The sequence below is a fragment of the Corapipo altera genome, unplaced genomic scaffold, assembly GCF_003945725.1.
Source record: "Corapipo altera isolate COAL_440 unplaced genomic scaffold, ASM394572v1 205, whole genome shotgun sequence".
In the NCBI taxonomy this organism is placed as follows: domain Eukaryota; kingdom Metazoa; phylum Chordata; class Aves; order Passeriformes; family Pipridae; genus Corapipo; species Corapipo altera.
In genome coordinates this window covers 36177-57890 of record NW_020885046.1, presented here as the reverse complement: position 1 = coordinate 57890, position 21714 = coordinate 36177, and the positions used below count along the sequence as shown (strand labels likewise).

The window sequence follows — 21714 nt, the reverse complement described above, 5'->3', positions numbered from 1 at the left end:
TTTTCTATTTGTGATTTTTCTATTTGTGATTTTTCTATTTGTGATTTATATTCATGGTTGCCCAGACAAAACAATCGATCCAGCGTTGCATAACAAATTAACACTGCACGGGCAGGTGATGGGGGTTGCAGTGGAGCAGCTTCCAAAAGATTCCATACTTGGATTTTTAGGTCTTCTATTTCTAATTTGATTAAATTCAAGCTCTCAATGAAATAATTTTTAATTAACAGAGTCCGAGGAATGAGTTGCCTTGTTCTGAAGTGGCATTTTTTGTGATCTTAGTGATTGGATGATGTGGATTTTGTGGAGTGAAGTGGGAGGCTCCAGGGAGCTGTGTTTGTAAAATGTTTTAAAGTATTTTAAAATATTTCTTCAGTGAATCCTGCTTTGTACTCCTCTAAATCAGAGGTGTGAGCTGGGACACCCAGAGCATAACAGGAGTGTTTAGTTATTTATTTAACACAACCTTGTGGCCGATAAGAAAATGTCAGTTCTGAAAACTTGGAGCTGGGAATGTTGCTACCGACAACAGAGGCTTGTTTTGGGATTTAAATCTTGTGCTAATGCAACTGGATTTTATTGCCACAACTTGAATTTCTGTTTTCTTTCCGCTTCCCGGTCACCGAGACAATTTTGGCCTCGTGGCAGCTCCAATTTCCCCGTGTTGTTTGTGTCAATATCTTTATAAGATATCCCAAATGTTGCCATAAAGATAGGGCTGGACCTGTTTCCTGCTGGGTAACGGCCAAAATCTGCTTTATCAGTGGATTACACAAGGCTGATTTCACCAGGATATTCCGTATTCCGATGGGCATATCTGTACAATCAGGTGTTTAATACTGTCAGTAATATCAGATATGGAATAGCAGGGGTAGAATGATAGCAGGGAGGTAATAAAACCAGGAATATAATGGTATCAGGGATGTAATGATATCAGGGATGTATTAATATCAGGAATCTAGTAACATCATAGATATAATAACCAGGGGCTTCAAACATTTGTTAGTTCAAAATCACTCCGAAAAGAGTGATTTTGGCCAAACCCTCCGCATGCCCAGGGATGTGCTGTTTGGGGCCTAGATCGATAAAAAGCCTGTGGAATTTTGCCAAACGTGTGAGGGGATATGTTTTTCCTGGACAGTTTAAGGGATGCAGTTTGGTCCCTGAGGGCAGGTGAAGGAGGTCCCTGAGGGCAGGTGAAGGAGGTCCCTGAGGGCAGGTGATGGCCCTCCCTGAGGGAAGGCGAAGGCCCTCCCTGAGGGAAGGAGAAGGCCCTCCCTGAGGACAGGTGAAGGCCCTCCCTGAGGACAGGTGAAGGCCCTCCCTGAGGACAGGTGAAGGCCCTCCCTGAGGGAAGGAGAAGGCCCTCCCTGAGGGAAGGAGAAGGCCCTCCCTGAGGGAAGGTGAAGGCCCTCCCTGAGGGCAGGCCCTGAGGGCAATCTGAGGTGTCCCTCATGGAGATGCCATCACTGTCGTATCCGGCATCCCCGGCGCTGGGTCCGGCGGGTTTCCCGGTGCCATGTCTCTGGTGCTGTTTTGTTGCAGGCCGGCGGGTGGGATGGCCGGGAACAGCCTGGTGCTGCCCATCGTGCTGTGGGGCCGCCGCGCCCCCACGCACTGCGTGTCCTCCCTGCTGCTCATGGACGGCGCCACCGTCATCGTCACCGGCTGCCACGACGGCCAGATCTGCCTCTGGGACCTCAGCCCGGACCTGCAGGTAAGAATTCCCTTGGGAATCGCCATTCCTTCCCCATATCCCATCTATCCCTGCCTTCCCAAGCCATTCCCCTTGTCCTGTCCCTCCATCCCTTGTCCCAAGTCCCTCTCCGGCTCTCCTGGAGGTCTCCCCTTATTTATAAATATCCAGAACTTGTCTTGTGCAACAATAGTTTCTCCCTGTCAATTTTTTCATTCAGACTGAGCCAATTTTATAGATTTTATTGACATGAGTTTGCAAATTGCCTTTTTTTCCAGTGTTAAGTAGAAACTCTTTTTCAAGGTTATATATCCACAGTTACACTAATTAAATGTGTGTATATCATTAGATATATAATATATAAAATAGAAAGCTGGGATATGTGTTTTCCTTTTTTCAGAGTGGTATTTTGACTTCCCCTTTTCTTTCCCTGCTCCCAGATTAATCCCAGAGCTCTACTCTTTGGTCACACGGCCTCAGTTACTTGTTTATCCAAAGCCTCAGCTTCCAGTGAAAAACAATATATAGTGAGTGCATCCGAGAGTGGGTGAGTTTCCCAGCAGTTTTGATGTGCACAACTGTCAAATCATGGAAATCTGTCCCCAAATTATCCGTATTTCCACCCTGGGGCTGCGTCGGGTTTTTTTGATCCTTAAAATTCATCAGCAAATACATTTTATTTTTGAAGTGGTTTTATTTGCTAATCAGAGGGTGGAGGGGGAAGGATTTCTTGTGCAGTTGATATCCAAGGAATGGTTCCAATGAAGTTCTTCCCAGTGTAGAGGGATTTTGAAATGTTGGGAAGCCTGGCCTGGTTTCCCTGGAGTTTTAGGGCGATTTTTTTTGGTGTTTTTAGGGAGATGTGCCTGTGGGACGTGAACGATGGGAGATGCATCGAGTTCACCAAACTGGCCTGCGCGCACACGGGAATTCAGGTCAGTCCTGGGAAGAATTCCAGAGCTGGGGGAATCCCAAACGTTATGGTTTGGATTAAAAATGAAGGAATTCCTGTCCCACCCGGGGTATAATTTCTGTGTCTTGGCAGTTCTATCAGTTCACAGTCGGCTCCCAGCGGGAAGGGAGGCTCCTATGCCATGGGCATTATCCCGAAATTCTGGTGGTGGATGCCACCAGCCTGGAAGTTCTTTATTCCCTGATATCCAAGATCTCTCCTGACTGGATCAGCTCCATGAGCATCATCCGATCCAACAGGACACAAGGTGATTATTTCTCACTCCTGGCCTTGGATGCTTCCAGGGGTGTTTTTGGCCTGAAGTTTTAGTTTCTCCTGGGTGTATTTGTACACCCGGTGGAGAATTCCTTGGGATCTCATCCTGGTTTCTGTGTTTCCCAGAGGACACTGTGGTGGCAGTTTCCGTGACCGGCATCCTGAAAGTCTGGATCATCACCTCGGAAGTCAGTCGGCTCCAGGTAAACTGCTGGATTAGTGGGATTTCCAGGAGGGGTGGAAAATTGTATTCCTGTTGTTTCCTGTCCTTTCAACCCCCTGAGGATATTCTTCTTCCTCTTTGCCAGCTGGAAAATCATCTTCTGGAATTTTGCTTTAGCGATCCCGAGTTCCCAGCAGAACTCCTAAACCTTCCCAGAATCCCAAGTTCTCAGCAGAACTCCTAATCCTTCCCAGAGAACTGATTGCAAAATTTAGAGGAGGAGAATCTCCAGTTTTTTTCCAAATCTGCTTTTTATTTCTCCCGTTCAATGATTTGGGTTAACATTTGCTGAGCAGAGGATCCAGTTTTTTAGGAATATTCATTTTTTGGGATTACCTCCAACTCCCTGTGTCCTAATGAATAAAAGTTTGAGATTTACTGCACGTCTCAGACCTCTGGTAAATGAACTCCTCCCAGAAACCCCTTGGAAAAGATGTTTAGCAACTTAAGGAAAAATAAACTTATTTTTTAAGTTTATTCCACGGGAGTGGAATCTGCTTCATCCCATCTTCCTACCTGGCTGCAAGGTGATTCCCTGGCTAAATCAGCACCACTAATCCATCCTGCTGGGGAATTTGGGAGACTTAAGTGACCAAAGAGGAGACCACGTGCCTCCTGCAGATCTTCTTAGGAGGAATAATGGAATCAAAACCGCTCCGAGCGTTCAGGTTTCCCTCGGAAATCGGCCCTGGGGCACCTCAGGGAATGCCAGAGTCCCTATTCCATGGGGTCTGAGTTCGATTTGAGCAGGAAAAGAATGATTTTGGTGTTGCTTTGGGTTGTTTTCAGGATACCACGCCCGTGTTTGAGGAGGAATCCAAGCCCATCTACTGCCAGAACTGTCAGAGCATTTCCTTCTGCGCCTTCACCCAGCGCTCGCTGCTGGTCGTGTGCTCCAAGTACTGGAGGGTAAGGCACCAACCCCTGGGGCCTAATTTAATTAAATTTAATTAATTAATTTAGAAACATTCAGAGCAAGATGCTCCAAGTCCTTTCAGTGTGATTCTATTTATATATTTAATGCATATTTAGATATTTTATCTGAATCTCCACCCACGGGATCGGAGCTGGAGGATCTTTAAGATCCCTTCTAACCCAAAGCATTCCATCATTCTGGGATATTAAACCCCAAATTTGTTTTTTGATAGATTCCTGACACCCCTTTTGTTGTTTCTTCCCAGGTTTTTGATGCTGGGGATTATTCCCTCTTATGTTCAGTTCCCAGTGAAAACAATCAGACCTGGACTGGTGGGGACTTTGTGGCAGCTGATAAAGTGATTGTGTGGACAGAAGATGGACAAAGTTTCATCTATAAATTACCAGCCAGGTAGGCAAAAATTAAATACTCCCATTTATTTTATCTGGAGGGGAAAAACATTGAAATCTTGGCCCAGTGCAAAAAACTGAAAATAGGCACATAAATGTGAAACTGTGCCAGAAATTTTAAATTGGGTATCAGAGAGGTTAATGACAAGAGGAAAATCCAAACCTTCTCCTGTGACATCTTCATGATGTGCAAACATCTTTGTTCTGGCTAAAGAGACAGTTTGATGTTGAACTCCTTCCTCACCCCCTCGTGATCAGAGCACGAGGATGGGAGCAACATCCACGTGCTGATGCAGCAATCCCTCTGTAAATCCTGGGAATTTGACTCCTGTCTCCTCCTCCTCACCCCCAGCTGCCTCCCAGCCAGCGACTCGTTCCGCAGGGACGTGGGGAAAGCCGTGGAAAACCTGATCCCACCTTTGCTGTACAGTGTGTTGGACAGGGCAGAGAAACAGGTAAAACAGGAGGTTTTCCTCATGGACTGCAGGAATTTCTGACCTGCTTTTAAAAGGCACAGTGCAAACTGTTGATGTGAGTATGTGGCCTGAAGTTATTGATTAATTTTATTTTTTTTTTAACAGCTCCTGATATGTCCTCCAGTCACTCGCTTCTTCTGTGGCCAGGGAGAGTTCTCCTACAAGCTGCTGATCCAAGGAGACTCCTCGGGGAGATTGTGCATCTGGAGCGTGCCCGACGCTCTGGAACAGCAAGAGAGTGCAAGAGGTACCCGATGAACAGCCTTTTAACAGTTTTAGGTGTGTTTTTGCTGGACAAAGCCCTGCTGGTTCTCTCAGATATCCAAGACATTGGGCTTGAATTGTAAGAGTTGCAGTAACATCGTTTGATAACACACGATCAAAATCTTAATTAGGTTTATTTAAGAGTTACAGCAGCTTCATTTTTTCATCAGTGCTCAAAATCTTAATTAGCTTTATCCTTGTAGCCAGTATATTTATTTCCAGTGCAGAATCATGGAATGCTTTGGATTGGAAGGGAACTCAAAGCTCCTCCAGATCTACTAGCCCAGGCTGCTCAAATCCTCCTCCCTCCTCACCCTTTCCTTCTTTTTTTTCACGCCCCCTTTTTTTTTTTCCATAAATGGTCAAAATCTTAATTAGCTTTATCCTTGTAGGCAGTACATTAATTTCCAGCCTAGAATCATGGAATGCTTTGGGTCGGAAGGGGAACTCAAAGCTCCTCCAGCTCCACAGGCAGGACCGTCAAATCCTCCTCCCGCCTCACCCCTTCCTTCTTTTTCTTCCCTTCCTTTTTTCCCAGGCCTGCCAAGCACCACCTCCATCTCCCTGCAGGAAGCTTTCGACGAGCTGAGCCCTCGCCCCGCGGGCATCATCGACCAGCTGAGCGTGGTGCCCGGGCTGGGCGAGCCGCTGCGGGTGACGGCCAGCGTGTACATCCCGGCCCACGGGCGCCTGGTGTGCGGCCGCCAGGACGGCAGCGTGGTCATCGTGCCCGCCACCCAGACCGCCATCGTCCAGCTGCTCCAGGGAGAGCACATGCTCCGCAGGGGTACGGGAAAACCGGGAATCGTGGAATCGTGGAATCGTGGAATCAGTTGGGTTGGAAGGGACCTCTGACATCATCAAGTCCAACCCTTGATCCAACCCCACCGTGGTTCCCAACCCATGGCACTGATGACACATCCAGTCTTATCTTAAAAACCTCCAGGGATGGAGAATCCACCACTTCCCTGGGCAGCCCATTCCAATGGCTGAGCACCCTCTCTGCAAAGAAATTCTTTCTCATCTCCAACCTAAACCTCCCCTGGCACAGCTTGAGACTGAGCCCTCTTGTCTTGCTGATGGTTGGGTGGGAAAAGAGACCAACCCCCACTTGGCTCCCCCCTCCTGTCAGGGAGTTGTAGAGAGTGAGGAGGTCTCCCCTAAGCCCCCTCTTTGTGTAAAAAAAATACTGATATTAAAAATAGGGTTAATTCTCTAAGAATATGAATTGCAGTGAGTCTGTCCCTTTAGAGAACTGATTTCATTTATATCACTTTATACCAGAATGCTTTTTATTTAATGTCAAAAAATACTAATGTTAATCCCCAATCCCCAGGTTGGCCGCCCCACCGGACGCTGCGGGGCCACCGGAACAAGGTGACGTGCCTGCTGTACCCTCACCAGGTGTCCTCCCGCTACGACCAGCGCTTCCTGGTCTCGGGAGGGGTGGACTTCTCTGTCATCGTCTGGGACATCTTCTCGGGGGAGATGAAGCACATCTTCTGCGTGCACGGCGGCGAGATCACCCAGCTCCTCGTGCCGCCGGACAACTGCAGCGTGAGTGGGGAATGGAGGGCGGAATGCTCCAGGTGGAGCCGGGGCTTGGAAGGGCTGAAATAAAAGGTCTTAAAAATAAAAAAAAAAAAAAAAAAGCTTAATTATTATGCTGTTGTCGTTGTCATCGTTATTATAGTAATAGGAATAATAATGTAATGTGCATATAAAATATATCAGGTGTTTTATTGTGTGTGTTAAGTTATATAGTATTATATATAGTATGTAGTGTGTATGTACAGTATATATAGCATATATATGTATATAGAGCATATATATGTATATATAACCTATATATGTATATATAGCCTATATGTGCATATGTAGTATTTATATACATATATATAGTATATGTATACATATGTAGTATATATAACCTATATATGTATATATAGTATATATATATGCATTACATATAGTATATATACATATAGAGTATATATAACCTGTGTATGCACATATAGTATATATATATACACATATATACTGTATATAGCCTGTATATGCATATATCATATATATATGTAATATATATATAATGCATGTTATCTGTGTACAATTACATGCATTATACATCACTATATATTATCTTATTGTTATACATTTCTATGTTATCTTAAAAACTACTCAGTTCTGGTTTTTATGGCTTTGTTCTCCTCATGTTTTAATTATATCAAGGATTTAAAATATTGCCAAGAATAAATTTCAAGGCAATTTTGCCTCGTATAACATGGCTGAGTAAGTACAATTTCATGAACAAAACAACATTAATTGCTTGGAAACCACCTTTTGTCTGATTTTGCTCACCCTGGAAAAGGTTTTAATACCAACAATCTCTGCATTATGACAAAGATAACTTTTTAAATTTTTTTTTTTTGATTTAGGCCCGAGTGCAGCACTGCGTCTGCTCCGTCGCCAGCGACCACTCGGTGGGCCTGCTGAGCCTGCGGGAGAAGAAGTGCATCATGTTGGCCTCCCGCCACCTCTTCCCCATCCAGGTCATCAAGTGGAGACCTGCCGACGACTACCTGGTGGTGGGCTGCTCCGACGGCTCCGTGTACGTCTGGCAGATGGACACCGGTGAGCTCCCGCACGCCCGGAATCCGTCCTTGATCTGGGCAAATCTAGATTGGCCCAGGGTTCCGAGGGTGGAGTTAAAGCTGGGGGATGACACTGAGCTGGATGACACCAAGCTGGGGGAGAGTGTCGATGAGCTGGAGGGCAGGAGGGCTCTGCAGAGGGACCTGGACAGGTTGGAGAGTTGGGCTGATTCCAAGGGGATGAGGTTCAACCAGGCCAAGGGCCGGGTCCTGCACTTTGGCCACAACAACCCCTGGCAGCTCCAGGCTGGGCCAGAGTGGCTGGAGAGCAGCCAGGCAGGAAGGGAGCTGGGAGTGGGGATGGACAGGAAGCTGCACAGGAGCCAGAGTGTGCCCAGGTGGCCAAGAAGGCCAATGGATCCTGGCCTGGATCAGGAAGAGTGTGGCCAACAAGTCCAAGGAAGTGATTCTGCCCCTGGACTCAGCACTGGGGAGGCCACCCCTGGAGTGCTGTGTCCAGTTCTGGACCCTGAGCTCAGGAAGGACATTGAGGGGCTGGAGCAGGTCCAGAGAAGAGCAACAAGGCTGGGGAAGGGACTGGAGCACAAGTCCTATGAGGAGATGCTGAGGGAGCTGTTTCTTCCATTCAAATGTCTTCTTTATCTTACTACATCTTATTTATTACCTCTAGGCCTATTATATGTTTCTTTTACCATCCTCTTACATGTTGGTCCAGGAGGTAGAACAGAACAAGCGCAGATCATTTAGATGTTCCTAGATGGTTACAGGCCCCAAATGTCTCAGTTAACTCTTTTGGGCCTGGCCTCCTGTTTCACCCAGGCTCTCCCAACCCTCCCCTGCAGGCGCCCTGGACCGGTGCGTGATGGGCATCACGGCGGTGGAGATCCTGAACGCCTGCGACGAGGCCGTGCCCGCCGCCGTGGATGCCCTCAGCCACCCCGCCGTCAACCTGAAGCAGGCCATGACCCGCCGCAGCCTGGCCGCCCTCAAGAACGTGGCCCACCAGAAGCTGCAGACCTTGGCCACCAACCTCCTGGCTTCCGAGGCCTCCGATAAGGTTGGTTGGCTTTTAGGGCAGCACCCGGAGCGAAGGTCCTCAGGCACTCCACCTCTGCCCTTTCCATGAGGGAATATTCCCAGTATCCAGCCTAAACCTTGAGGCCACTCTACTCCCAGCTTCTCCCGTTTATCCTTTTTTTTTTTACCTTCTGCTGTTATGTCCTGCTTGGAAAGAAATGTCCCTTAGTGAGAACATTCCTTAGGAACACCAGCACCATCCTAATTCCATAAAAACACATGAGCTCAGCCTTGGGTGCTGCTGTTCCTTCTGGTTTTCAGTCTCCTTTTGTGACTTTTTTCAGCTTTTATCTCCTCCTCTCTTTTTTTTTTTCCCCCCCTTGGGAGGATGGGAAGGAGGAAGAAGATGGACTTAAGGAGTGGAATGACCCACAAGGGGTGTCTGGGTGAATTTGAGGAGCTTCTTCTCTGACAGCATAAATTGATTCTGTAGTTCAGTCTCCAAACCTGAAATATTTCATGTGGTTTAATAATAATAATGACAAAAACTTGGATTTTTGTTGTTCCTTGGAATGTGACTGATCTTGTGGAATCCAGGAGAAAGAAATGTGAACTCGTGTCTTCCCTGGAGAACTTCTATTTATCCATAAATGTCTGTGAATTTAATTTCTGTGTTTTGAGGGTTTCTCTGTAGAAATTTCCATTTGTTCCCTTGTTTTTTTCCAGGGGAATTTACCCAAATACTCCCACAATTCCCTGATGGTCCAGGCCATCAAGACCAACCTGACAGACCCCGACATCCACGTGCTGTTCTTTGACGTGGAGGCCCTGATCATCCAGCTGCTGACGGAGGAGGCGTCCCGGCCCAACACCGCCCTCGTGTCCCCGGAGAACCTCCAGAAAGCCTCCGGCGCCTCCGACAAGGGCGGCTCCTTCCTGGCCGGCAAACGGGCGGCCGTGCTCTTCCAGCAGGTCAAGGAGACCATCAAGGAGAACATCAAGGAACACCTGCTGGACGATGAGGACGACGACGACGACGCGCTGAGGCAGAGGAGGGAGGACGGCGACCCGGAATATCGCGCCAGCAAATCCAAACCGCTCACCCTGCTGGAGTACAACCTGACCATGGACACGGCCAAGCTCTTCATGTCCTGCCTGCACGCCTGGGGCCTCAACTCCGGGCTGGACGAGCTGTGCCTGGAGCGCCTGGGAATGCTGAAGCCTCACTGCTCCGTGTCCTTCGGCCTCGTGTCCAGAGGAGGCCACATGTCCCTGATGCTGCCCGGCTACAACCGGCCCGTGGGTGGAGCGGGCGGGGAGCCAGGCGGGAAGGTGTCCGGCACCGAGGGGCCAGGCAAGGGCACCTACAGCGTGTCCCGCGCCGTCACCACCCAGCACCTGCTCTCCGTCATCTCCTTGGCCAACACCCTGATGAGCATGACCAACGCCACCTTCATCGGCGACCACATGAAGAAAGGGCCCACCAGGTGGGATTTAACATCTCTTTTTGGGTATTTTTGGGTATATTTGGTGTGTTGGGTGTGTTTTCCATCAGGAACCCTTTGATGTGTCTCCTTATGGGTGTTTTGTGTCTCTCCATGGATATTTTGTGTTTAGGCCACCCAGACCTGGCACCCCCGAGCTGGCCAGAGCGAAGCCACCACCCCCTCCCGTTTCCAGCCAAGGACAAATTAAACAAGGTAAAATATCCCATTCTTTGGTACCTTTGGATCCATCATTCCAGCTCCTGACACACCAGATTTATCACCTGGTTATTGAGCATCAAAATATTACATGGGAGGAAAAGGCAGTGCAATGTAATATTAAAAAAGGAGTGTAATAGTGTGATATCCACCTAGATAAAATTATTAGTAATTAATAATATCCACCTAGATAAAATTATTAGTAATTAATAATATCCACCTAGATAAAATTATTAACAATTAAGACCTTCTTAAGAATCATTCCCAGGTGCTAGTTCTGCCATGAAGTCATTCCCTGCCAGGGAATTTTTGCCACTTTATTCCCAGGGATTTTTTATCTTACTGTCTCTTCAGCTCCATGTCTGCCTCTCACTTCTTGGAAAACCTGGAATTCTCGTTCAGTTGACCATTGTTTTTTCAGTTTAATATTATTTTTCAAGTTGAATATGAAATTTTTCAGTTGAATATTTTAAGTTGCACCTTCTCCTTCAGTTGGAATATTTAAGTTGAAGGTTCTTTCCCTTCTCCAGTGATTACTAACCCATTTTTCTGCTGCTTTTCCTCACTTGCCTCTCTTTTTTTTATCTCTTTTTTTTATTCCTCCTTTTGCTCTGCAAGTTGCTCCTGCTGCTCCTTCTAACCTGGAATCTGGGCACTCTGACACTGCTCCTCCTTTACATTCCTGTTTCTTAGTCAATGAAGGTATTCCTTCCTCACTTTTTCTATTTATCCTTTCAACTAAAATCCTTTATCACTGCTGGGACACTTTAATTTGATTTATAAAGGAGTTTTCCTTTGCCAGGGGGGTGGGTTTGCTCTTTCTCTTAGCAAATGAACCAAAGAAAATCAAGTTTCCCCTCATTTAAATCTGATTTTTGGTGTTTCTTAGGAAGACTTGGGATGTATTTAAACTACCTGGGGTCGGTGCTGGAGGTCAATTTGATCTAATAAATATTTATTGCCATTGTGAGAAACATCTTCCTGCACAAACACCCTGCGGGCAAGTTGCTTTAAATCTGAATTTTTATCACTGGTGTATAAATTCCTGCTTCCACACATCTCTTAAACTGGAAATTCCTCCTTTGAATCCTTTTTTTCAAAGGAAAATTGATAGAATTTCTTTAGCACCGTGGTGAAAAAATTCACATTTTTGTACCCGAGAAATTAAAAATTGCTGAGAAATTAAAACTTGTAGATTTATGTGTTCACCCGAGGTATTTTTCAAGTCAGTGGCTATAATATTAAATATCTCTTAATCTCTTACTAAATAATTGTTGCCTATGGAATATTTCCCAAACATTTGTGCAGTTGGAGCTCCAGATGTTTCTGCAGACCCGGAGTAGGAATTCACCCGGGTTCAAATCAGATTGAGGTGGAAACCCAAGGAAATTCAGGACAGAAAATTCCATGTAATCCTTAAAGGGATAATAATTCCTGAGGTTGCTGTCGTTTCTTTATAATTCTAATTGATTTATAATTTATTTATGTTGGTGCTCCAGGGGTAAGTCAATTCGCGTGCCGCTCGGCTCGCTCCGGTCGCTCCCATCCCTCTTCCCGCTGTTTTCCAGGCTGGAGCCAGCTGGCAGCCATGCACTGTGTGATGCTCCCGGACCTGCTGGGCCTGGAAAAATTCCGACCCCCTCTCCTGGAGATGCTGGCGCGCCGCTGGCAGGACCGATGCTTGGAGGTCGGTCCCGCGCCGCGTTTTCCGGCTCCGACTTCTCCTTTCCTTTAATAAAACAATTCTTTCCCGCCCCAAAGCCTCCAAAACCGATTCTCTCCCGCCCCAAATCTGCCAGTTGGGATTTCTGGTGGGCCAAGGTGAGTTTTCCTGTGCCCTGTAGGTTCGGGAGGCGGCGCAGGCGCTTCTCCTGGCCGAGCTGCGGCGCATCGAGCAGGCGGGACGCAAGGAGACCATCGACGCCTGGGCCCCCTACCTGCCCCAGTACATGGACAGCGTCATCTCCCGTAAGGAATGCCGGGAAAACCTGCCAAAAGACAGGGACAACAGGGGGAAAAACCCCTGGGAATCCACAATTATTCAGGATATTCAAATATATCAGCCCGTTCCGGGGGGTCGGAGCGACTCTGGCCAAAACCGTCCCTCGACGGGCTCCGGGTTTGGAGTTTTCAGGGGTAAAAAACCAGTAAAAATGGATATTTTCCTCTCTTTTAACCCCAAAGTGCTTATTTTTCCTGAAATCAGCTTTTTTTCCTGCTGGAAAAGGCACTGGGAATCCAGAATTTTTCATAATCAGGTCATTCCGGGCGATCGGAGCAACTCTGGCTCCTTCAACAGACCTCCAGGTTTGGAATTTTCAGGGGGGAAAAAAACCAGGAAAAATGGGTATTTTCCTCTCTTTTAACCCCAAAGTGTTTATTTTTCCTGAAATCAGCTTTTTTTCCTACTGGAAAAGGCACTGGGAATCCAGAATTATTCATAATCAGGTCATTCCTAGGGATCGGAGCAATTCTGACTCCTTCCACAGGCCTCCAGGTTTGGAATTTTAAGGGGAGAAAAAAAACCAGGAAAAATGGGTATTTTCCTCTCTTTTAACCCCAAAGTGCTTATTTTTCCTGAAATGAGCTTTTTTTTTCCCCACTGGAAAAAATAAATCTTGGTTAAATCCAAATTGATTTGGGAAATCAGTTCTCTAAAGGAACAGACTCACTGCAATCCACCTTTTTAGGGAATTAACTCTATTTTTAATATTAGTGGTTTTTGACATGAAATAAAAATCATTTTGGTGAAAAGTGATATAAATGAAATCAGTTCTCTAGGGAACAGACTCCCTGCAATCTGTATTCTAAGAGAATTAACCCTATTTTTAGGGTTAATTTTTAATATTAGCATTTTTTTACATTAAATAAAAATCATTTAGGTAAAAACTTCTATAAATGTTATCCCATGTGATTTATTATAAATTTCTGGGTGTTATTCCCATTTTTTTTTTTACTCAGAGAAGTCAGATATTTCAACAGGTGGCCTTTTAATCCTTTCAATAATATCAGTGTTTACAGATATTTCAGCAGGTGGTATTTTAATAATTCCAATAATATTAAGGAATATAACTGGGAATATAATATCAAATTATATAAAAATCATATTTCAGTGGGAAAACTTGATTTTTGGTCTTTCCCTGCAGCTGGAGTGCCCACAGAAGCTGCTCAGACTGGCACTGCCAGCCCAGAGTCTGTGGGCACAGAGGCCAAAGCTCAGGAGGAGGAGCAGGACCTGGGGGACGACGACATCGCAGCGGGTGAGCCTTAATTAAGTTATTATTAATTATTTTTATTATTATTTTGATTATAATTATTCTTAGATTTAATTATATTTTATTTATTATTATTTAATTTATTATTATTTTATTTATTATTATTTTATTATGTTATTATGAATTTAATATTATTTTAAATTATTATTACTAATTATAATATTATTAATATTTTAATGGCTTTGGAGCCCTTCACTCCACCCACAATCCACATTCATCTTGTAATTCTTGAGGAATAATGACTTTATTCTGATTTTTTACATCATATCCTGCTGGTGGCTCTTAGGGAGTCTGTCTTCAAATGCTCCTTTTAATTGTTTTTATTATCATTTTATCTTTATTGTTATATTAATGATGTATATATTTATTACTATAATAAATATATATTATTATATTTGTTATTATATTTATTACTGTTATTATTTTTTAATTGTTATATTAACTATGTATATTTATTGTAATAAATATATATTATTATATTTATTATTGTATCATTGTCTTTACTATTATTTTATTTTATTGTTGGTTTAATTATATATATTTATTACAGTAAATATATATTATTCTATTGCTATATTAATAAAAATAAAATAATAAAAATACTTAATATATTAATTATATTATAATAATTTTATTAATATATTAATTGTATCATTATATTAATTATTATAATTTGATACATTGGGTGTATTTTGAATTGCTTTTATTATTATTTTAGTTTTATTGTTATATTAATGATATATTTATTAGAATAAATATATCATATTACATCTTATTTCTATAAATTTTTATATTAAGTACTTCTATTATTATGTTTTTATCGCATTAATTTTATTCTATTAATTTTATTAGTATCTTAATTGCATTATTATATTAATAATTATAATTTGGTACGTTGGGTCTATTTTGAGTTGCTTTTGTTATTATTATTTTAGTTTTATTATTATTCTATTAATTGGCAGACTTTCTTATTGTAGTCCCACTTAACTGAAGTCGTTTTAAATTCATTCCTGAAGTGATTTATTCTATTTTTCTGTGCATTATTCCCATTTTTTAAACTTGGACAAGTCAGATATTTCAGCAGATGGTATGTTAAGAATTCCAATAATATTAATTTTTACAGATATTTCAGCAGGTGGTATTTTAATAATTTCACTAATATTAGGGAATATAACTTAGAATATAATATATTAATATCATTTCCTATTTCAGGGAATAGAACTGGGAATATAATGAATATATTTATATAACTTATAATTTGAAATCCAGGCTGGATTTTTCCCTTCGGGAAGCAGCCCAAGGTGAGGGATTATGGGAACAGCACAAAGAAAAATGGGGAAAAAATGAGAATTATTAGATTTTAGAATTCCCAGGCACAGGCTTCTTAACTCCCTGCATTGCCAGCTTTCTGGGTGTCTCCAGGAGGGCAGAAATTCCCAAAATTCCTGCTGCTTTTGGCCCTTCCAGGCAGGAATTTCAGCTCCTGAAGCTCCTCCCGTGCTGGGCCAGCGGAGGGAGCTCTGGATGCAGGAATGGCTGCACTTCCAAGCATTCCCAATCCTTTGCCAGCAGGAGGTTTGGGAATGAGGAACCACAGGTTGGATCCAATGTTTTCCCTCTTTTCCTGCCTTTTCCTCCTCACAATTCCTGGGATTTCTGGCTCCTGATTTCTTTGGAGTGAGTCCTCTGTGCTCAGCCAATCATTTTATCCCCTGTATCCATTCGAACTCTGCATTTCCAATATTCCTGTATTTCCGTAATACTATGGAATGCTGGCACTAAATCCCAGCTACTCCTGTATTCCCATAATACTATGGAATGCTGGGACTAAATCCCAGTGGGAATTAGGGGGTGGAACCACAACCCTGAGCTGGGTGGGGTCGGTCCCGCTCTCCGGGACTCTCTGTGCCGGTGACCACGGCCACGATTTTGTTGGATCAGGATCTCCAGGGCTTGGATTTGATGTTCCATAGGGATTTCTGGATCTCCTCTGAGCTGGAGTAGCTACTCCAGCCTGGGAATACTCCGAGTTTGCACCTGCTTGGAAAATAGAAAACCCCTCCCATAAAACCGCTCCAGCCTTAATTCCAATCCAGTGATTCCTCTTAATTCCAATCCAGTGATTCCTCTTAATTCCAATCCATTGATTCCTCTTCCAGTTAAAACCTGGAGAACTTCATTTAATCCTTTTATTCTAAGCTGGGCTGAAATTAATTTTCCCTCCAAAGTGGGCAAAGCCAATTAACGGGAGTTAATTGGAAGGAAGCGGCCTGACCTCGTGGCCGCGCTTCCGACATCCCACGGCCTCCTAAACCTGAGAAATTTGGGAATATTTCACCTCTATCTCCAGCATTTTGTCCTGTCTTTGTGCTGTCTGCTCTGAGCAGTCCTGGGGGTTTATTTCCGTATTTGGGAACATTCAGGATGATATTTGGGAGTGTGCACACACCCTCCACCTGAAATGGGGATTTTTCCACCTCAAATCTCGAAGGTTTTCATCCTCTTTTTTTTGTTTGTTTTCCAGCCTGGCCTCTTGGAGGTTATTAATTTTGTCCCACTGATAGGGTGATCAACCGTCCTGTCAGGAAAATGGATCTGCCTGTCAGCCCTGGCCATGATTAAAGGGAGCGGCAGCGCAGGGACAAAATACCAAATTCTTCCATTCTTCCAGGCATTATTCCGGTGGAAAAACCTCCCAAAGGCCCCTGGCAGCTTAGCTGGGGGGAAACCATTCCCATCAATTGGAATTAAAACCAAAAAAATAAAAATATCAAGGAGGATTTTTTTCCCCCCTTTATTAAGTGGTTTTACTCCCATCTGGAGCTTTGCGGGGCGGAAGGTCGGGATTTTTTTGTGCTTGAGTTTGGGGTCAGTTGGGTTTTAATTTCTGGGATTTGTGGATTCCCAGGAGTTTGGTTTTGTCCAAATCCTGTTGGTGCAGATTCCGTGGCCCGGAGAGGTCGTGGATTCCCCATCCCTGGAAGCATCCAGGGCTGGGTTGGATGAGCCTTGGGGCAACCTGGGCTAGCGGGAAGTGTCCCTGCCTGCGATCCCTTCCCACCCAAACCATGCCATGATTCTGGGAGGACGCTCCCAAATCCCCGCTCCGGGTTCTCCAAAGGGTTAACTCCATCTCAACTAAGCCATGGCAGGGGTTTAATTTCCTACTGGAAGCAGCACATGTGTTGGCTTTTCCTTTCATTCCCATCGATCCGCATCCCGCCGACCCTGCTCCCGCAGCTGCTCCGCTCCCGCCGCTGCCGCTCCGCGTTAGGGCACGGATCCGTGGATCCAGGGATCTGGAACTGGGGCTGCACGGGCTTGGATCCCATTCTGGATCTGGGAACTGCCATCCCAGGGAATGGGGCCCTCTCTGTCCAGGTGGAACAGCCCAATGTCAACGAGAACCTGGGATAAACCTCCGGTGGACAATTCCAACCCTTCCCTTCCCTGCTTTGTTCCAGCCCCTTTTCATCCTTCTTCTTCTTCTTGTCCTTCTTCTGAAGGCGGTTGCTATTGATTTTTTCCTTTCCTTTTTTTTCCCCCCCTCTCCCTTCCCATTGTTAAGCTTTCCCTTGTTTTTTTTTTCCTCTCCCTTTTGGCTGAGCACAGCTCCCAAAATTTGGTTCAGTTCCTTGTTTTCTTGTGGATATCATTAACCCTCATTAATTCCCCCTTCGTTAATCCCCAAGCCCCATGAGCCTCATCCCGGGCCAGGTGGTGCCTCCCAACTCCTCAGCACCCAGGAAGGATTCAAACTTCCTTATTTTTTTACAATGCAGGGTAGGGAATTTCTTAGGATGCTGGGAATTAATAGAGGTAATTAATTAATTAATACAGGTAAAAGTGAGCTTTCTTTATCAGAATAAATGACTTGGGTGGTTTCATTCCAATAATTTCTTCTAAGATTTTGGGATATTATTTAAAAAAAAAAAACTAACTTCCTCTGCTTAGTGGAATTCAGAATCCCTGGGCTGTATTAAAGTAATGACCCACATTTCAGTTTTATTTAAAATTCCTAATTATGATGTTTAAAAATCCCATCTATAACATATCACTCTATAAAAATACCCATTTGGTTTAATGGCGTGTGGTGTTGTCCTAAAATTTAGCAGCAAAAGTTGGATGTGATGATGGATCCTAAACAAAAAGGGTGTCGAGGAATTATCCTGAAAAAAATCCATCTTCTTTCAAAACCAAAGGAAAATTGCATTTAAGGTGAACAAGAACAATCACTAGACAAAGACAAAATTCCACACTGAGCAAACAAAACTCTGGAATCAGGCAGTTTTCCAGTGGATTTTTTGTCCCTGTGGAGGCAGGTTTGGAAGGGGATATTTCGAGATTTATTAAAGTTAAAACAGAATCACATCCATGCCTAAAAATCCCGGTGTGATTGAAGTTCTTTATTCCTGTATTTTCTTTGGGAAGCACCGTTTGGAGTGTTCTTTGTGTTTTTAGGGTGTCTCTCGGGCCTCCCCCAGCCCAAGAAGGTCTCCACATCCTACGAGGAGCGGCGCAAACAGGCCACGGCCATCGTCCTGCTGGGGGTCATCGGGGCCGAGTTCGGCGCCGAGATCGAGCCGCCCAAACTCCTCACCCGGCCCCGCAGCTCCAGCCAGATTCCCGAGGGATTCGGCCTCACCAGTGGTGGATCCAATTATTCCTTGGCCAGGCACACGTGTGAGTATCCCCAGCTCCAAACTCCTTCCTTGACATTCCCTTTTTCCCCCGGGAAGGTCGGGAATCGGGAATGCACGGGAAGAGGTTGCCGAGGAATCGGTGCTGCTGGAATTCTGGCAACCCTTATTTATTAAGAGCACTTAAACTGCATTTATTCAATTTATCCTGGAACACCTTCCCCAAGCCCTGTCCAACCTGGCCTGCAACACTTCCAAGGATGGGGAAATCCATAAAATACAGGATATTCCTCCCTGTTCCAGTGGCATGGAATTCTGACTGTGCCTTTGGGAGAGGGTGGAACCCTCTAGAAATCCCCACCTGCCACCTGCATCAATCCCTGCTTCCCTCACTGCTCGTTCCCAGAGTTATTCCAGGAGAAAAAAATGCCACCCCAGGAATGCCCCACGTGGCTTTAGCAACAGAATCAAATCCTAGAAATTATTTCCTTTTTTCCCATTATTTCCCTCTTGAATTATATGTATATATATATAATATTTTTTTTAATTTGATATAATTTTTTTGCATATTTAATATTCTGAATTCTGTGAAAATCCCAGAGTTGATGTGGATTGGGAGGGATTTTAAGGATCATCCCATTCCAGCAGGGATACCTTCCACTAGCCCAAATTGCTCCAACCTGGCCTGGAATATTTCCCAGTTGGAAAAATTGTGATCTGATCCTCGTTATGTCTTTAGAAAAAAATCCTTTTAATTGAGGCCTAAAAATATCCCGATTTTTACACCCCAGAGAAGATCTGGGATAAAAAATTCCCCAGGCCAGGAGCAGGAAGGGCTGAAGGGATCTGGATTTTTGGACCCAGCTTTGGGTTTTGGTTCTTGATGACTTTTCCTCCCGGGATGTTAACGGGAAGCGGCGAAGCTCCGGGAATACTCCCCGGCCCCGCTCCGGCGAGCTTTTCCAGGGAGCTTTTCCGGGGCTAATTACCTCGTGGCCGCGCCGCCTCTAATGTGACATGTTTATTGCCCTAACGAACAACTCATTAGCCGCCCTGATGTTTTTGTCAATATTAATTCCTTCGCTTAAGCCGAGGCAAAGCTTTTAAACAAAGATGTCCTGGCTGAGGATTGGGCAGGGTTGGCTTCATCCAGCGGGATTCCCAGGGAAGAACCAGGAATGTTTCATTGGGGTAACGATTGAGGAGTCGCTTTTAGAGCTGGGACATAACACTGACACTTTTGGGTGTCGTTGGTGTGAATCACCAGGAAAATGTGAGGTTTGTTTATTAAACCAAACAAGCAAGAAAAACCTGATAAAATCAGTAATTACCTTTATCAGGAGGTAACAAATAACGACGAGGAGATAATAACAAACTACCTGTGCTGGGAAGCGTCGCTCCTACGTGTATATAAATTTTATTCAGTGAAATGAAATATTAATAACGTTCCCTCAATATCCAGCACTTGGATTGGGATTTGGGATTGTTCAAGTTGTTTGGGATGTGGTTCCTCCCCCCAGGCAAGGCGCTGACGTTCCTGCTGCTGCAGCCGCCCAGCGCCAAGCTGCCGGCGCACTCCACCATCCGCCGCACCGCCATCGACCTCATCGGCCGCGGCTTCACCGTCTGGGAGCCCTACATGGACGTGTCCGCCGTGCTCATGGGGCTGCTGGAGCTCTGCGCCGACGCCGAGAAGCAGCTGGCCAAGTGGGTACCGCCGGCAATTCCCAGTCCCATTCCCATGCCCACCTCGGCGTCCTCGAGTCCTGGGGCCGAGGAGGGCAGGGTGAGGTGAGACATCGGGAAGAAATCCCTCCCTGGCAGGGTGGGCAGGCCCTGGCACACCCTAGAAGTGACCAAGGCCAGCTTGGAGCAACCTGCTCTAGTAGGAGGTGTCCCTGAGATGATCCTTCAAATCCTTCCCAGCCCAAACCATTCCACGAAGTATTTGTTGGTGCCACCATGCGGATTTTAAATGCCACCTGCAATGAGGGTTATTTTAATCCCATGGATGTTTTTGGGAGCTGGTGAGGGTTCCCTGACCTTATTTTAAAGCAGATCTCTCCCATTTCATAGAAGTTTTCATTTCCTCAAGATACTAAGAACAAATCCATGGAGAAATGTGGAGAAATTGGATTTCCATTGTATTTTGTGGGAACTCCAATTACTCCTTGTGGTGTGACAAAAACCCATGTTTTATCCGGGAGCTTTTATGTTGAGCTCCATATAAAAAAAATCACATTTATTGACCAGGAAAAGGAGTGGGTTTCTTTTTTTCCCTGCTGAATCCAAGGAACATCCAGGTGTTTGTAACTCCAGTTCATCCCGGTCTCCGGAAGTTAGACCGTGCCGAAGGAAACCGCTCGGCTGTGAGGGCTAAGAGTGTTTTCCCAGCATTCTTAGGCTTTGTCCTGGCACAGACAGGAGGGTAGGAATCATTTTGGGCTTGGTTTTGGCTTTTTCAGTTCATGTTTAAAATAGGTGATGTTCCAGCCAGGTTATCATGGAATGGTTTGGGTCGAGAGGGATTTTAAGGATCACCCAGTCCCACCCCCTGCCACGGGCAGGGACACCTTCCACTAGTCCAGATTGCTCCAAACCTGGCCTTGGACACTTCCAGGGGTCACAGCAACTAAAAAAACCTTGAATTAAAGAGAATTTCCCTGCCCAGAAGATTTCTCAGCCTTCAGTGTTTCAAACACTGGAAAAGCCCAAACCATAAATCCTCGGGAAGACGCTCCGGGCTCTCTGGCCTCTCCCTCCGTGGGGGTTGAGATGTGTATTCAGCACATCCAGATCATTTGTTAACAAGGCCTTTCCCCCACTTCGGACAGATGCACTCCCTGTTTTCAATCTTCATGGTTAATTATTCGATTTGGGGTTGATGCAGGAACACCCTGACTCCTAATCACCGCTCATTGTTGGGAGTCCATTATCCCGGAACCGCCGGAGCGCTCCCGCTGACCTTGAACTGACATTATAAGCTGCTTTCTAATCTTTTTGCACTCGATATTTTTCTAATGCTCCTTTTTTTTTTTTTTTCTTTCTTTCTTTCTTTGTCCCTGCCTTTTGTCCACCCTGGCCCCCCTTTTTAGCATCACAATGGGGCTGCCCCTGAGCCCGGCGGCCGACTCGGCGCGCTCGGCGCGGCACGCGCTGTCCCTCATCGCCACTGCCCGCCCGCCCGCCTTCATCACCACCATCGCCAAGGAGGTGAGTGGGGCACCTGCAGCCAGCACCCTTCCACCCCA

The 21714-nt window shown here is 45.2% G+C and overlaps 1 protein-coding gene across 2 annotated transcripts in view; it reads left to right on the top strand.

Moving 5' to 3' along the window:
• WDR7 (WD repeat domain 7) overlaps window positions 1-21714 on the top strand; it is a 32431-nt gene that overhangs the window by 1691 nt on the left and 9026 nt on the right. The window contains exons 2-23 of one of the 2 annotated variants that reach the window (XM_027668591.1): window positions 1546-1717; window positions 2137-2243; window positions 2553-2631; window positions 2742-2916; window positions 3051-3127; window positions 3937-4056; window positions 4329-4474; window positions 4826-4928; window positions 5055-5196; window positions 5752-6000; window positions 6550-6770; window positions 7652-7847; window positions 8671-8885; window positions 9572-10332; window positions 10463-10545; window positions 11167-11250; window positions 12117-12235; window positions 12393-12516; window positions 13695-13808; window positions 18285-18506; window positions 19984-20170; window positions 21559-21676. In XM_027668591.1, the coding sequence (XP_027524392.1) occupies window positions 1559-1717; window positions 2137-2243; window positions 2553-2631; window positions 2742-2916; window positions 3051-3127; window positions 3937-4056; window positions 4329-4474; window positions 4826-4928; window positions 5055-5196; window positions 5752-6000; window positions 6550-6770; window positions 7652-7847; window positions 8671-8885; window positions 9572-10332; window positions 10463-10545; window positions 11167-11250; window positions 12117-12235; window positions 12393-12516; window positions 13695-13808; window positions 18285-18506; window positions 19984-20170; window positions 21559-21676 (3801 nt within the window). In that variant the 5' untranslated portion in view covers window positions 1546-1558. The remainder of the gene's footprint in view (window positions 1-1545; window positions 1718-2136; window positions 2244-2552; window positions 2632-2741; window positions 2917-3050; window positions 3128-3936; window positions 4057-4328; window positions 4475-4825; window positions 4929-5054; window positions 5197-5751; window positions 6001-6549; window positions 6771-7651; window positions 7848-8670; window positions 8886-9571; window positions 10333-10462; window positions 10546-11166; window positions 11251-12116; window positions 12236-12392; window positions 12517-13694; window positions 13809-18284; window positions 18507-19983; window positions 20171-21558; window positions 21677-21714) is intronic. The other variant, XM_027668592.1, reaches the window with a different exon arrangement.